The 17,865-nt window shown below is 40.9% G+C and overlaps 1 protein-coding gene across 1 annotated transcript in view; it reads right to left on the minus strand.

Moving 5' to 3' along the window:
- Positions 1-17,865, minus strand: part of mpripb (myosin phosphatase Rho interacting protein b) — a 333,783-nt gene that overhangs the window by 25,109 nt on the left and 290,809 nt on the right. Inside the window, exons 15-16 of the mRNA XM_088000357.1 lie at positions 13,738-13,885; positions 7,213-7,330 (exon numbers count right to left, since the gene is read on the minus strand). Of these exons, the coding sequence (XP_087856483.1) occupies positions 7,213-7,330; positions 13,738-13,885 (266 nt within the window). The remainder of the gene's footprint in view (positions 1-7,212; positions 7,331-13,737; positions 13,886-17,865) is intronic.

Raw genomic sequence — 17,865 nt, forward strand, 5'->3', positions numbered from 1 at the left:
ACCTTCTTGAAAGCATTCAATGTTTTGGAATCACTCTGCCACAGAATTCAACTCAACACTCTCGGTGAAGGAATCTCTCCTTGGCTCAGTTCTAAATGGGCTACCCACACACAAACTGTATCCCATGGTTTTGAGCTGCTGGTCATCAGGTCATTTACTCAGTCTACTCCTGTTATAATTTTATAGGTTTCTATGAGAACACACTTCATTTTTCGAAACTCTAGTGAACATAGTATTAACCAATCAAGCCTCACTTCATATCCTCCAATTCATAGAAACTGCTCCAGAGCCTATAAAATCTTGAAAGATGACTACCAATGGTCACTTTCTTAAGTATTCTGGGATGTAGGTTATTAGGCCTGGTGATTTATCAGCCTTTAATCATATCCATTTCTCTACTAATACCTATTTCCATCAGTCCATCTCCCTCTCAAAACCATGTGTTCGCCAACATTTTTCGGACATTATTTATGAAAGTAGAAATAAAGGATTCACTTTGTTTCCCTTATAACTTCCTGCTTCTGACGGTATGAGATTTACATTTGCCTTCATATATCCATGGAGTCTTTTACATAGTTTTGTAAGTTTCTTATAAGCTTACGCTCATATTCCATTTTCCCTTTCTTAATAAATCCCTTTATCCCCCTTTGCTGAATTCTAAGTTCTTAATCCTCAGGTCTGCTAATTTTTGGCTAATTTGTAAGCCCATCTCAGGATCTAATATTATCCCTAATTTCCTTTAGTTGCCATAGTTGTGCCACCTTCCTCATTTTGTTTTCGTACCAGACAGGAATAAACATTTGTTGCAGTTCATCCATGTGCTCTTTAAATGTCTGCCATTGCCTCTCCACTATTGTCACTAAGTAACATTCCCCAATTTATCATAGTCAGTTTGGGCCTCAGTGTTGTAGTTTCCTTTATTTAGATTCAGAACCCTAGTCGGAGAATCAACTACATATTTTTGGAAGGACATTGAAAATCAACTCAGACAAATACCAGAGCTCTTGTTTGTACTTGAATGGAAAAAAATCAGCACTTCCTTCTAGATCAGCTGGGGAGTGGTGCTGGAAAAGCACAGCAGTTCAGGCAGCATCTGAGGAGCAGTAAAATCGACGTTTCGGGCACAAGTATTCCTGATGAAGGGCTTTGCCTGAAACGTCGATTTTACTGCTCCTCGGATGCTGCCTGAACTGCTGTGCTTTTCCAGCACCACTAATCCAGAATCTGGTTTCTAGCATCTGCAGTCACTGTTTTTACCTTCTAGATCAGCTGGTCAACTTGTGAGAGAAATTAGTTTGTACAATTCCGTTTTTGTAATATGTTTTAGGTCAATTTTCAGTATTTAAAAGAGAAACATAAACTTTTGTTACAAGGTTTGCCAGAAATAAAAAGGTGCTTTCTTTTTAAAACTTCATGATTGAAAAGCAAATTATCACTAACCACTTCTTTCTGAAATTGTGTGATTAGTGAACTACATGGGACAACTCATGCCCTTTCTCCTGGTTGATAATCATGTGACCTCTGCCTAGTCCTCCTTATGACAATGCTGGTGAGAACCAACAGGTTTCAATTACAACAGGGTGAGATGTATAATTTCAGTGGACTGCAGAACACTCACCAATGTTCCATCACCTTGTGATAGTGTGTGTTAGGTTTTACCACCAAAATATACGAATGCTTTCATGTGACTGCTTAAATAAATATAAAACTATTTGCTCACACAACACTGGTAATTCAAATTAAATTAATGTACCTCTGATTCCATGAAATATTTTAAAAATAAATTACAATCATACTGCTTTAAGAATGGTCAAATCATCTTCAGCTCTCTGAACAAATAGTTAATTGAATTAGTTCTGAGTTACTTTGAATATGGTAAGGATCTTATTCTACATCAGATTTGGTGCTTTCAGTTTCATAAATCAGCATCCCAAAACCAATCTTCATCTATCAAATTGGATATTCTCCATTTTGGAACAACATGATTATTGATTGTGCATTAATAGCACTCCATAACTTGACAACAAAGCCACAAAATATCAAGTGGAGCAGAATACACACCTCCACACTCTGTACAAGTTTTTTTCCTCTCAGTCATTACTCATTTACTCCATTTGGCTTGAGTGTGTCAAATGGCTTTTCGAAGCACATAACTAAAAGATATAACTACAGAAGTTAGAACCTCTGGTATAATTGCAATTGAGGTATCATTTCTTATATAGGGCAGGGGATGCCAATTCCGTACATCATTGATCCACATACCTTCACTCTATCCTCAGTTAACTACTTGGTGTCAAGGACAATACACAGCATTACCTATAGGGAACTGTTATTAGTATGGTTTTACATTTGAAGATCATTGGCTCTAATTTATTGTTGATTTATTGTTGTCACATGTACAGTGAAGAGTTTTGTCTTCCAAGCAGTACAGGCAAGTCATAAACAAAGACATACAGATCATAGGGTACTTAGAGTGCAAGGTTATGATTGCACAGGAACTGCACAAAAGGTCAATATTAGATTTGAAATTAGAGAGGTCCATTCAGCAGGCTAATAAAAACAGGGAAGTAGCTGTTCTTGAATCTGTTGGTGCATGTTCAAGCTTCTATATCTTCTGTCTGACTGAAGAGGTGGAAGAGAGTATTACTGGGTGGAAGGGGTCTTTGATAATGTTGGCAGCATTTCTGTGGCAACGAGAAGTGTAAACTGAGTCCTATAGATGGGAGGTTGACATCCGTGACAAACTGGGCAATGTACACAACTTTCTTAGTTTCTATGGTCCTGGGTAGAGCAGTTGCCATACCAAGCCATTACGCACTTGGATAGAAAGCTTTCTATGGTGCATCTGTAAAAGTCTCTCTCCCATGGAGGCCAGTACCACCATGAATCTGGACTTCCCATGTTTTTACTAGAATTATTTTTGAACACTTCTTCTCCATAGCTTGGCTGCTAAGCATATCGAAGTCCATGAGCACTTCATTTACATTGTTGTTGCATCATAATGGTTAGGACAAAGTGAGGACTGCAAATACTGGAGATCAGAATCAGAACATGCAATGCTGGAAAAGGTAGCCGATCAGGCAGCATCTGGTGAGCAGGACAGCTGATGTTTCAGGCATAAGGTCTTCATAAGTAATGAAGGAGCCACCAAGAGGGCTGAGAGATAAATGGGAGGGGGATGGATCTGGGGGTTAGGTAGCTGGGAATGCGATAGGTACATGAAGATGCTGGGTGATAGTGATAAATTGGAGTGGAGGGTGGAGTAGATAGGTGGGAAGGAAGATGGACAGGGAGGACAGTTCAAGAGAGCGATGCCAAGTTGGGGGGTTGGATCTGGATAAGGTTGGGGGGGAGGGAATAAGAATCTGAAGAAATCAACATTGATCCTGTGTGGTTAGAGGTCCCAAGGTGGAAGATGAGGCATTCTTCCTCTCGGCATCGGGTGGCTAGTGTTTGGCAGTGGAGGAAGCGCAGGACTTGCATGTCCTTGGAGGAGTGGGAAGGGAAGTTGAGTGTTCAGTCACAGGGTGGTGGGGTTGTTTACTGCATGTGTCCCAGTGATGCTCTCAAACATTCGCAAGTTGGCGCCCTGTCATCCCAACGTAGAGACAACCACTCGAGAGAGCATTGGACACAACAGATAATTTGTGTGGAGGTACAGGTAAATCTCTGTTGGATGTGGAAGGATCCTTTGGGGCGAGGGAGAGGCAAGCGTGCAGGTTTTGCACCTCTTACGATGGAAAGGGAAAGTGCCGGGAGTGCAGGGTGGGTTAGTGCGTGGCAAACCATGATGTCACCTCCACTCCTGCTGCCTCAGACTGCAGCCACTGCTGAATATACTGCCTCCGCAACTGTGCCAAGACAACTGCCTCCGCGATCGCCACCAAAACTACCATGAAGCCTACCCTGCATGTCATTTCCGCCCCCATAGTTGCCACCACTTCAGCCACTTCCACCTCCACTGACATCACTCACTGGAACACCGCCGAAATCGCAAAAGTCGCATGTAACATCATGTCCACCCCCACGGATGCTCCCGCCCCCTTGACCCCATGGTGAACATCACTTCAGTTGGACACATCACCCATGACTCCATAACCATACCCACTCTAGAGACAGCCTCCGCTCCCACTCCCAACTCCAGCCCCGCCGTGTTTTTACCATCCCACCCAGAATTCCCCAACACGAAGGCTGAACCATCGGTCCTCAGTATAAGCCTCATCTTTGTCCCAGTACGCTTCTGGATCAATGAATTCAACATGCATTGCGACAGTGAACTTTTCTTCAGCCACCTCCGACTCAGTGCATACTTTCTCCATCAGGACTTCTGCCCACCCTCCGAGGAGCCCTTCTCCCACCTCTAATGCACTCCATCCACTTGGACACCCGTGCTAGTCTGTTACCCACCCTTGATCTCTACATCTCCAACTGCTGCTGTGACATTCACTGCCTCAACCTGTCCACCTCTCTCACCTATTCTAACTTTTCGCCCTCGCAACATGCAGCCCTCCACCCCAAACCCAACCTTACCATCAAACCAGTGGACAAGGGCAGTGGTACTTTGGTGCACCTACCTCTACACTGCTGATGCCACTCGCCAACTTCTGCCCCCTTGATGACGACCACACCTCCCATCACCAAATCATCTCCCAGAAGATATACAATCTCACCAACTCAGGGGATCTCCCACCAACAGCCTCCAACCTCATAGTCCAGGAACCCCACACCACCCGGTTCTACCTACTACCCAAAATTCACAAACCTGACTGCACCGGTCAAACCATTGTCGCAGCCTGCTCCTGCCCCACTGAACGTATCTCTGCATACCTTGACATCATCCTGTCCCCCCGGTCCAGGATCTCTTCACATACATTCGGGACACCACCCAATCCCTCCACCTCCTCCATGACTTTCGTTTCCCCATCCCCAACACCTCATCTTTACCATAGACATCCAATCCCTGCAGACATCTATCTGCCATAACGAAGGCCTCCAAGCCCTCTGTTTCTGCTATGGGGCACCGGGAGTGGAGGTGACATCATGGTTGGCCACGCACTAACCCACCCTGCACTCCCGGTACCTTCCCTTTCCATTGTAAGAGGTGCAAAACCTGCACGCATATCTTCCCCTCGCCCCAAAGGATCCTTCCACATCTAACAGAGATTTACCTGTACCTTCTTCTCTCCCAACCACTGACACAGTCATTTGATTGGTTGAACTGGTCCTCACCCTCAACAATTTCTCCTTTGAATCCTCCCACTTCCTCCAGACCAAAAGGATAGCCATGGGCACCCGCATGAGCCCTAGCTATGCCTGCCTTTTCATCTGGTACATCTAACAGTCTGTCTTCCGCAGCTAAACTGGCACCATTCCCCACCTTTTCCTCCACTACATCGATGCCACCTCATGCTCCCACGAGGAGACTGAACAGTTCATAACTTCACAAACACCTTACAGCCTGACCTCAAGTTCACCTGGACCATCTCAGACACCTCCCTCCCCTTCCTGGACCTTTCCATTTCTGGTGACTGACTCAACATGGACATCTACTTCAAGCCCACCAACTCCCACAGCTACCTGGACTACAGCTCCTCCCACCTTTCCTCCTGTAAAAATGTTATCTCTTACTCCCAATTCCTCCACCTCTGTTGCATCTGCTCCCAGGAGGATCAATTCCACCACAGAACATCCCACATGGCCTCCTCCTTCAAGGAAGGCAATTTCCCCTTGGACGTGGTCAACAATGCCCTCCCATGCATCTCCTCTACTTCCTGCATTTCCGCTCTTGAACTCCACCCCTCCAATCACAAAAAGGACAGAACCCCTGGTCCTCACCTTCTACCCCACCAACCTCTGGATACAACGCATCGCCCTCTGCCATTTCTGCTACCTACAAACAGACCCCACCATCAGGGATATATTTACCCTCTCACCCCTGCCTGCGTTCTGCAGAGACCATTCCCTCCGCGAATCCCTTGTTAGATCAACGCTCCCCACTAACCCACCCTCCACCCCCGGCACCTTCCCTTGCCACTGCATGAGGAACAAAACCCGCACTCAACTTCCCTGTCACGTCCATCCAAGGCCCCAGAGGATCTCCCCTGGGGTTACCATCGGTGCTCATAACGCCATTGAATGTCAAGAGGCAGTGGTTAGATTGTTTCTTATTGGAGGTGGCCATTGCCTGGCTTTTGTGTAATGTGAATGTTACTTGCCAGCTGCCAGCCCAGGTGTGGATATTGCCCATATCTTGTTGCATTTAAAGATGGACTGAAGAGAATCACAAATGGTGCTAAACATTATGCAATCAAACATCAGTAAACACCCTCATTTCTGACATCATGATGGAGGGAAGGTTGGTGAAGCAACAGCAGCAGAAGAGGGTTAGGCCTAGGATACCACCCTGAGGAGCTTCTCCAGAGATGTCCTGGAGCTGAGATGACTGACCTCCAACAGCCGCAACCATCATCTTACGTACTGGATATGACGCCAACTAGAAGAGAGTTTGCCCCTGACTCCAAGCTTGCTGGGGCTCAGGAGCTAATTGAGTCTGACACAACGCAAACTGGGTGTCAGTGAGCAGGTTATTGCTTCACTTTCCATCACTTTACTGATGATTGACAGCAAATTGATGGGGCAGTAATTTGCCGGATTGGATTTGTCCTGCTTGGTGTGTTTCGGACAAATGTGGGAAACCGTCCACATTGTTGAGTAGATGCCAGTGTTCTACCTGTACTAGAACAGCGTGGCTAGGCATGTGGAAAGTTCTGGAGCACAAGTCTTTAGTACTACTACCACAATGTTGTCAGGGTCTATAGTATTTGTAAAACCAATTGCTTTGTAATATTAATGGAGTAGATCCAACTGGTATTCTTTATATTCTTAGGCATTGCCTGACACTTCAAAATGCATGTACAGGACAGAAATACTGCTGGACTTGGTGTCAGGTAGTTAAGTATTTGAGATCATGAGTCATACAAAACGCAGTCAAGATCTGTTGGAAAGTCCAAAAATATTGCAGATGCTGGAATCCAAGGTAGACAAACAGGAAGTTAGAAGAACACAACAAGCCAGGCAATATCAGGTGGTGGAGAAATTAACATTTCAGGACTGAAGAAGGGTTACACCTGAAATGTTGACTTCTCCACCTCCTGATGCTGCCAAGACTTGACAAAGAGCTGACCCAGCCAACACAATTTATCTTGTACTTACTCGTGCTGTTTGCATATTTCATCAAGATCTGCATTTTCGTTACTGCTTTGTGATTTTCTTATCCTTTCCAGTTCACGGTCAAGTTCCAGGCGGTGTGCGTTCTTCATTGCTTCAATTGCTTATTTACAAAAAAGAAACACTAAGCTCAAAACTACAAACACAAAAATACAAGTGAAAATATCAAAAAGCCAAAATAATCAGTAAATAATCACCTCTTTCCCACCAGGAGGCTGCAATCTATATCATTAAGTACAATAAGAATCCTTACAGATTTCTCTCTACTTATGCAGAAGTTGAATAATGAGGTTTCAAAATTTCTTAATCAAAGCCACTGAACTTTTAAAATGTTAGAATTACACCAATCATCTTTTTGCTAAGAATATCATACTATTTCTGCAACCATATGTAGATTTGTCACTACAGCACAGAAAATATGTATGACTGAGAACATACAGAAAAGGCAAAGTGTTGAGTTGGGTTTGGTAAATCTTAGACTGCACGGAAAAGGACAACAATAGAGGCAAGGAACTTCAGTTTACATATCTCAGAAAAGAGTGGGTTGAAGTGGGGCAAGTGACAATATACTCATTCTACTTGGTGTCAGGTCTAAAGATTAGATTAGATTACCTACAGTGTGGAAACAGGCCCTTTGTCTCCAAATACCTTTACAATACCTTTGAAAACTGAGAACAATGGTACTTTTTAAATTGCAGCATGTTCCCAGTTTATGTGCCATTGCTGAACAAGATCAGTATAAAACCAGCAACACCACCAGCATCATCCACACCTAAAGAAACCACTGCAAATATAGTTAGTTTTAAGAAACATTTGTGTTCATACACATTGCCCACATCCACAAGACTTTTGTTCATTTTCCTTTTGTGCTTCTCAAGTTACTGATACCAAGATCCATGCATAGACCAAACAGGAAGGACCCACTTGTTATACTTCAAGAAGAGTTGACTGCTTTAATGTTTTAATACAGTAATTAACAAATGCAGAATCAAGTCAAATGAAGTGAATGAATGAACGAAGTGTTTTTTTCTCCCCGAATACCAACACTCCACAGAACAAATCAGCCCAGCTGTAGAAACCGAATGTGCCAAAGATATGTGAAGAGCGAACATTTAGTCCAATGTGCATGCATTTTTAATAGGACTGATTTCGATATGACCTCATTCACGCACCAATGTGAAAAGACATATTTTTGGTAAAGTTAAAGACTTGATGTAGCATAGTTTATCTCAGGAACAAAGCCAGCACTTCAAAGATTGCGCAACGAGAAAAATAGTTGAATTTCAACTAAATGAGGACTGTTCATTCCAATTCTGAGAAGTGTGAGTAAAAGGGGAGTATTAACAATTTTTACAAATTTAATGGTGAAGGACAGAGGACCTGTGGGATAAACAGATGCAATCCATCTACGATTTCACTGGGAATTTTCCCACATTTGTTTATGTCACTGCATATAAAGACAAGACGAAATTATTTCCACAGAGGGTACTGTGCTGAAAAATCACCAGGGAAATGTGGTTACAGAATCCATGCCAAATGTCTGAACTTTATTGGAACTGATCTCAGCACTACATTTTCAAATCAAAAGCAGAGCTCCACATCTGTAACAATATATTATAATCTCATGGTTTGTAGCAAACTACAACTGAGAACTAAACTTATCCACTCACCGTGATAAAACTTTCACAATGCATCGTGAACATGGAATCCACGAAAAATTGTTGAAACATAAATGAATCACAACTTAGAGTCAACTATGACATACACATTTTTTCCAATTATCACTTTGATTTAATTTAATTGTACCTGAATAATGCTGTTTGCTGTTTCGTTTCGATTTTTACTACTGGGTTTGCAACAAACAGCAAATTCAATTTCCCAAAATTCTCAACTGTAATCACATTGGCCTTTCAGAGGTAATGCTGGGCTCTATAGGACAAGCTTAAAAAGTTGTTGACAGATCAGTTGATCAATGCTTTTCTTTTGTCTGCACTAAAGTGTAAAGGGAAAAAAAAAGCTGCACTTTAGCCATACAGTCCTTATAGTTTACAGCCATATAGCATATTTTAGAAAAATGCTCTGTTGCCTTATGCCATTAAAGCTGTAATCTGATGGTTTCAAAAGGCTTCCTATTCTTCCAAAGTCAATTCGATTAAGCACATGCAACCCATAATAGTCTGGTTCACAAAATCCCAAAAGACTCTCATTTTCTTCATGCTTATACATTATACTTACTGGTTTAATCTGCTTGAGTCCTGCAGGCTTGGTCAAAAGGGTAGTTTATGTTTTTGGCAGGTAGATACTTTACATGAACTTTGATTTATTGGTGGTGATAACTATAAATATGCAAGTGATAAGCACTGTACCTAATCTTCCTAACAATGTCTGACAGCAATTTCCCTCTTTATTCTTGGTCCCTGTTGAACGAATTAAACAGCTTTAAACAAAATGGAGAGGTGGGCAACTCTTTTGGAGAGATGGAACAGCACATCAAACGTGTGATGTGAATTAACAGTTTCTCACTACTGCAAGTGCAAGAACTTTTGACACATTCTGTTCAAACCCATCCAAACTTTGGAATCTGTGTACATAATACACTTAAGCTATAATTTCTTGGCAGCCTCACTTTCCTAGAGGAGACTTATAAGAACTAACGTGGGGTGACCCTCAAACAAGCAGGGATGACTATTTTCAGATGTGGGATGGTTCCCACTTTGTAAACAATGACGTTTTAATAGTCCAGTCTCCTTTCAATCTCGGACACATGCATCACATCAGAGATTGCCGAATGCATATTTTATTGGGCAAGTCGCAAACTTTTTTTTGAAGTAACAAAGATGATTGATGAGGGCAGAGCAGTAGATGTGATCTATATGGACTTCAGTAAGGAGTTCGACAAGGTTCCCCATGGGAGACTAATTAGCAAGGTTCGATCTCATGGAATACAAGGAGAACTAGCCATTTGGATACAGAACTGGCTCAAAGGTAGAAGACAGACGGAGGTGGTGGAGGGTTGTTTTTCAGACTGGAGGCCTCTGACCAGTGGAGTGCCACAAGGATCGGTACTGGGCCCTCTACTTTTTGTCATTTACATAAATGATTTGGATGCGAGCATAAGAGGTACAGTTAGTAAGTTTGCAGATGACACCAAAATTGGAGGTGTTGTGGACAGCGAAGAAGGTTACCTCAGATTACAACAGGATCTGGACCAGATGGGCCAATGGGCTGAGAAGTGGCAGATGGAGTTTAATTCAGATAAATGCGAGGTGCACCATTTTGGGAAAGCAAGTCTTAGCAGGACTTATACACTTAATGGTAAGGTCCTAGGGAGTGTTGCTGAACAAAGAGACCTTGGAGTGCAGGCTCATAGCTCCTTGAAAGTGGAGTCGCAGGTAGATAGGATAGTGAAGGCGGTGTTTGGTATGCTTTACTTTCTTGGTCAGAGTATTGAGTACAGGAGTTGGGAGGTCATGTTGCAGCTGTACAAGACATTGGTTAGACCACTGTTGGAATATTGCGTGCAATTCTGGTCTCCTTCCGATCGGAAAGATGTTGTGAAACTTGAAAGGGTTCAGAGAAGATTTACAAGGATGTTGCCAGGGTTGGAGGATCTGAGCTACAGGGAGACGCTGAACAGGCTGGGGCTGTTTTCCCTGGAGCGTCAGAGGCTGAGGGGTGACCTTATTGAGGTTTACAAAATTATGAGGGGCATGGATAGGATAAATAGACAAAGTCTTTTCCATGGGGTCGGGGAGTCCAGAACTAGAGGTTTAGGATGAGAAGGGAAAGATATAAAAGAGACCTAAGGGACAACGTTTTCACGCAGAGGGTGGTACGTGTATGGAATGAGCTGGCAGAGGATGTGGTGGAGGCTGGTACAATTGCAATATTTAAGAGGCATTTGGATGGGTAAATGAATAGAAAGGGTTTGGAGGGATATGGGCCGGGTGTTGGCAGGTGGGACTAGATTGGGTTGGGATATCTGGTCGGCATGGATGGGTTGGACCGAAGGGCCTGTTTCCATGCTGTACATCTCTATGACTCTTCCTGTGCCAAATTGACATAAACTATTCAGGATACAAGAGAGTTGGTACTGCTGCTCCATAGAAGAGTGAAAGTTTAAGTGGCACTCATGTAAAACTTGGGGTTTGTATTAAGAGCTTAATTGTTGACCTGAACAAAAAGATTTGCATTCAATTAAGTTAGGTAGTATCTTACCTCAGAAATATTATAATCCCTATCACTGGATATTACCAAGAATTAAGATGATGCATTAATTGTGGCAAGATGCATGGATTATGCCTTAATTATGTGAAAGTGCATGGTGCGTTTTTTGAAGAAGCAAGATCATTAGATGGATGCATGTGAGCAGAAGAGGATTATCTAGAAGATATCTGATAAACTGCCGCATCAAGGGTCATGACAGAAAATAAAAACTCCTGGTGGTTGGGGCAGCATATTGATATTGATTAGTCAGCAGAGTAAACATAGATGTTTTTCAGGTTGGCATGAAGTAATGAGTGATGTTCCAAAGGGATCAGTACTGGGACGTTAACTGTTCACAATTTATATAAATTACTTGTATGAAGGGATAAAAGGAATGGGTTGCCAAGTTTGCTGATGACAAAGATGGAAGGTAAGCTGTGAAGTGGGCACAAGGAAGCTGCAAAAAAAAATAAAAATCTAGATTGGTTAAATGAGTGGGCAAAAATGTAGCAAATGGAGTATAATGTGGAAAACTGTACATTGTCCATTTTGGTAGAAAGAATAAAAAAAATGTTGCACAAATATTTGCAGAGCTCTGAGATGCAGAGGGATCTGGGTTTTCTGGTACATAAATCACAAAAGATTAGTATGCAGGTATGGCAAATAATTAGGAAAGCTTATAAGGTTATTGTTTACGACTAAAGAATTGAACACAAAAACAGGGAGATTATGCTTCAGATATACAGGGCACTGGTGAGACCACATCTGGAGTCCTGATCATCTTTTTCAAGGAAGGATGTAAATGCATTGGAGCAGTTCAGACAAGTTTTAGCATACTAATAACAGGAACAACTGGACTTTCTTATGAGAAAAGGCTACAGAGGTCAGGCTTGTACCTACTCGAGTTTGGAAGGTTAGGAGGTGCCTTGATTGAACCATAAAAGATCCTGAGGGGTGTTGACAGGGGAAATGTCTCAAAGATAGAAGATCTGAATGATGCAAATGCACGGCAATTATACTGTTAAATCCATCAAAACTACAAACTGTCCCTTGCATTACCACATGGATGCATTTTATTTATTGTGCTGGATGTATTACAAACTCCAGTCTTTATATGCAATTAGAGAGTTTGGAAAATTTGTACATCAGCTTACATTTATTGAAAGTGCATGCCAGATTTTTATGGCACGTGTAGAAAATTTATGTATTGAGAAATCAGTCAATTAATTTCAGAATTTGGTAAAGGATGTTGCTACAATGAACAGTTTGTGTCACGGGCATGTTAAATGTATAAATGAAAACAAACCATTTCTATCACTGCCACAGAAGCGTTCTGACAAATATCAGTTCTTCTTTCATCAATCTAACCATTTTGATATCTATTCTCTCCATCCTCTGAACACATTTTTAAATTAAAGTGCCATTGTTGATTTCACTAGACTGGCAATACTTGTTTCAAAACTATCAAGCACAGTTTCCGAATCTTATACAGAACCTTAGTTGACACATGCCCGTCTCAAACTGTGTATGCATGCTGCCTGCGTTGGACAAACTGCTCTAATCATTTCCACAACAGCTGTTAATAACATTCAGATATGACAATCTTTTTGAGATGCACAACGGCTGAAAAATGTGCTACTCTCAGATGTGTTTCAGAGGAGGAGGAGCCATTAGAGCCTTCATCAAGATAATAACATCAACATTTTAGTCATATTTAGATGTGCCTTGCAATGCTAAGGGATACAAGGAACAGGCCAAGTGCTGGGATTAGAATTGTTAGGTGTTTTAGTTATTTTTGACTAGTGCTGACTCAATGGGCTGAAAGGCTCTTTTTTTGTGCTGTAGACCTTGATTACTCTAATGACTTTTTTTTTGCAGCATCTCTGCTTCTTAAAATATGGAGTTCATCCAGTGTATCCCTACAACTACCAGTCATAAAGATTCTGATGAGGTGTCATCAGACTGGAAATGTTAACATTGCTTTCTCCCCACAGATGCTGCCAGAGCTGCTCAGTTGCACCAGCAGTTTCGGTTTTTGTTTCAGTTTTAATATCCACACACAACAAGCAAATCAGTATCAATATGGCTGTTCAAAGCAATGGGTAATGCAATTGGCATAAAACATTTTATGAGTATGCTATCGATGATGTCCACTGAGCAATATTACACTTAATAATCAATAGATTAGGCAACATCAATGCTTCAGAATTTTGATTTTAGTAGGTGGACAAAATACAGACACTCCCAATTTAAATTCCCAAAGATACCAATGAGAAAAAGCATCCTCATCCATTCCTCACATACCAGAGATGGTAGCAGCTGTCTCTTCAGCTAACAACCGCTCTTTATCTTCCTGTAGGTTCTCTAGTTCTCGTTGGTGCTGTCGGTGAAGCTCTTCTATTACCTTCTGATGTGATTCTTCCATAGCAGAAAATCCACGTTCACATGTAGCCTAAAGATCAAGGCGAGAAAAATAATCATGACAAATCCCTTATAAAGTTCCAAATAGTGTAAGTCACAACTGTCTGCACTGAGTTCTCCCTTGGTCAAAAACAAGAGTTTTCTTCAAAATTTTAAAAATCAATTGTGTGCTATGTGGAAAATGTTACTTACTTACTTTTACTTGTTCAGTTTTTCAATTATATTAATTTGAAATAGTAAATAAGAGATTTGTTTTAAAGGGCACATAACAGCAAAGGAGACAAAGAAATAACAAGGGAAGAACTGCTCTAGTAGTTATGAGCAACATCACAAATACATTCAAAGGAATGCATTTACAATAGTGTGACATACTGCAGTTTTCCCAAACTGTATTCAAAATTTGCCCTTTCACTGCTGGGGCCTGTGTTCAAATCCAGCTGGGGTGGAGATAGGTCAAACAAGTGCTTTCACTGACAGACACCAATTGTTCAAGGTTAACAAGTTTAATCCAGTTCTCTATGGAGGAGTGTTCACAAACAAAAACTGCTATTGGTCCTATCGAGAAGAAAAAAAGACTATGCTCTGAACATCTAACCACGAGCTTACTAGATGCATAACTGAAGCAAATATCATTAAAAACAACTCTCTAGAATTAATAATGATGCAACAGAACTTATTGTGCAGATGTGGCACATTTAAGACCTAACTACAAAATGTGATTGGTCCACCTTATGTCAGAACTGCAGGTTCTTTTGTTAATATGATGTTAGCCTAATTTGCATTACTAGAATTTTTGGCTTGATTTTAAAGCCTTAGTTGACCACAGCTTAGTGTTATTTTCTTCCCTTCTCCATTGTTAAATAAAAAGTAGGTGATAATCATAGTGAGATTTCACAAGAGCTGACCATTAAATGGTACCTCGGCATTCATAGAGCCACAGAGATGTACAGCACAGAAACAAACCCTTCGGTCCAACCTGTCCATGCCAACCAGATATCCCAATCCAATCTAGTCCCACCTGCCAGCATCTGCCATATCCCTCCAAACCCTTCTTATTCATATACTCATCCAGATGCCTTTTAAGTGTTGCAATTGTACCAGACTCCACCACTTCCTCTGGCAGCTCATTCCATACATGTACCACCCTCGACGTGAAAAAGTTGCCCCTTCGGTCTCTTTTATATCTTTCCCCTCTCACCCTAAACCTATGCCCTCTAGTTCTGAACTCCCTGACCCCAGAGAAAAGACTGTCTATTTATCCTATCCATGCCTCTCATGATTTTGTAAACCTCTATAAGGTCACCCCTCATGTCTGACTGTGCTACTAGGATGTGCATTAATGCAGCCAGTGAGATTTTCCTCCCAATATTTTGCACATTTCAGATTAAATTATAATTAAAACTGTGTACATGGCAAATGTACAGATAAAATTTAGCATTCAACAACCCTCACTATTTAGTATACAGACCACAGAATTCAAAACAATACCCAAGGATAATGAGAAGACCATAACTCTCTAGATTATAAATGACGAGGGTTGCTATTACTGAGAGGTCCAGCACATAACAGTTTCTGTTAAGTTCCTGGAGTAACTCAACACCTTATTAATGGTATTTCTCAAGAATATCGTTAGGCCGTATTTTCCAAAGGATTTCTTCACAGCAACAGCAAGATGACCAGAAAGTCAGTGGTATCAAGTGGTCAAGTAAATGCCTTTCCTGCAACAGTATACTGCATATCGGGTCTCAGAATAGCCAATGAAAAACAATTAACTGCTGATAACATCTCACTAATTAATTTATAGAAAACTGATCAATGAAGTATACTAACAATGCTTTTTTTCCCATTCTGCACTGGCACCTTTCATCTTTTCTTCAACATCAGCAATTGCAAAGTTTTCATGTACTGAACTGGCAACTGAGCTACAAAAGATCTAAAAATGACACGAAACTGCTGTGAATTATTGAAATGTCCCTCAAGTGAAAAATCATCCTATTAAGTTGCCTTTTTCCTTCTAGGTGACTGAGCTGTACATATTCAATGAGATCATGGCTGATCTGTGGTTTCACTCCATATATCTGCCTTTGGCCCATATCCCTTAATATCTTTGCTTAGCCAAAACATATTCTGAGATTTAAATTCTAGAGAAAACCAGGCATAATTTTTATAATCTCTCCTCATAACTTAGCCTCTGAAGTTCAGGTCTCATTCTTGTAAACCTATACTGTACTCCCTTCAAAGCTAATATATGCTAAGGTGTGGGTGCCCAGATCTGCTCTCAGGACTCCAATGACTACAATTTTTTAGGATAGGAAAATTAATAAAATAGATTTTTCCACGTGTTCACCCCTTCTATTCCAGGGAACATTCAAAAAGAGTTTTGCTCGTCACAATTTGAAATGAAATTCAATTTATAAGCTGCACAAACATATCCTACTTTGCCATAGCATACTGTACTACTGAATCAATTCGTTTCATGACAAAATCTGAGTTTTATTCTTCATTTTGCCTCTTTGAACTGTCAGAAAGCACTATCCTAGAGAGCTATGGTCAAACTGCTGTGGAATTTTCTATTACAAATTTTACCCTCTAAACAGCAAAGCATATTGGTGACATTTATCACAGCAATTAATGTGAGGCTTCATGGCCAAGTAGTACAAATATTCACCAAAACACACTGCGTCAACAAACTTCACTTAAAACAAGTTATTTTGGAAGGATTCAGTGCACTTCTTTCAGAATTCTTCATAAGTTTAGACTGATTCTCTATATAGAAAACAGAGATTCATCAAATCACAGTCTGTGTTCACTAAGGTAGAGACTGAGGGGAAGAATTCTTTACATCCGAAAGCAAATCTATTAATCATAATAGAAGCTATGACTTTGAGACTGCTGGGTATTGACTGGCCTCAGGGAAGTTGCTGTTGTGTGGAAAATTGTTTTGTACCCAGTCAGAGGTATTCCAAATCAGTTTCTTCACTGGCCCAAAATACAAAAGTCCAGTAATCATTGTAGCCACTGCAAAATGCTCTAAGTCAGTGACTAGATGCAATATCCCAACATAGTAAAATGTTTGCCATCATTAGATTATAAGAGTCAACCAATGTTCCAACACATAATGGGAGTGTAATTAATCAAACTACTTTCTACTGGACCTGCCTCTTTACAACATGCAACTGATCTGGCTTGAACAGCATCTCCTTGACCAGTGTCAAATTCCAAACTAAGGTTTTAGTTTGCGCCAAAAATTTAACAGAATCTAATAAATGCAAACCTCGTGCCAGGACAATATAAATCCACGCAGTGACAGATGTGAAAGTAGGGCAATGCATTCTATGGGTGAAGATTTTCAAAAATACAATAAATATAAAATACAAACAAAGTGATGGAAATGCATAGCATATCGATCAAAATCTAAACAGAAAGCTTATCCTCAACTGTGGCCCATTTATCAGAACTGAACTGCAATACAAATTCTGACAAAGGATCACAGCAGAAACATTATCAAATTTTCTTGAACTGTTGTGCAATTCCACAAAATCTTATTTCTCAGATTTTCAATGCGTGTGCTTTGTTTTTACATGCTTAAATATTATGTATGCTTATTTTGTATAACCCTTGTATGATTTTTTTTAACCTTCACTTGCTTTGAAAACTCAGGAGCTACTGAATAGCAAATTCAAAATGGATTCAAACATACACTTGTATGCTTGACTATCGCATCACTTTACTGAAGCACAAAAATCAATAGCTCTTCAGAAATATATTCATCATTTCCTCTGTCCCACGAACTGTTAACTTTTCAATGGCCCACAGATCTCAGTGTCAATCACCCTCCATTATTTCAATCAAGCAGCCAATCTTCTTCACAGCACACCGAGCTGATAATCCAAAAAAAATGCTTGTCGGGTCAACTGATGGCTGTTAGTAATCACAAACATGCAAATCCCCCTCACATGAACAACGCCTTGCTAGATATGATCTTAGTAAACACACATCATGAGTTGAACT

The sequence above is a fragment of the Chiloscyllium plagiosum genome, unplaced genomic scaffold (genome assembly GCF_037043375.1).
Source record: "Chiloscyllium plagiosum isolate Xiang-an unplaced genomic scaffold, Cpla_swu_hap1 HiC_scaffold_25, whole genome shotgun sequence".
Taxonomy (NCBI): domain Eukaryota; kingdom Metazoa; phylum Chordata; class Chondrichthyes; order Orectolobiformes; family Hemiscylliidae; genus Chiloscyllium; species Chiloscyllium plagiosum.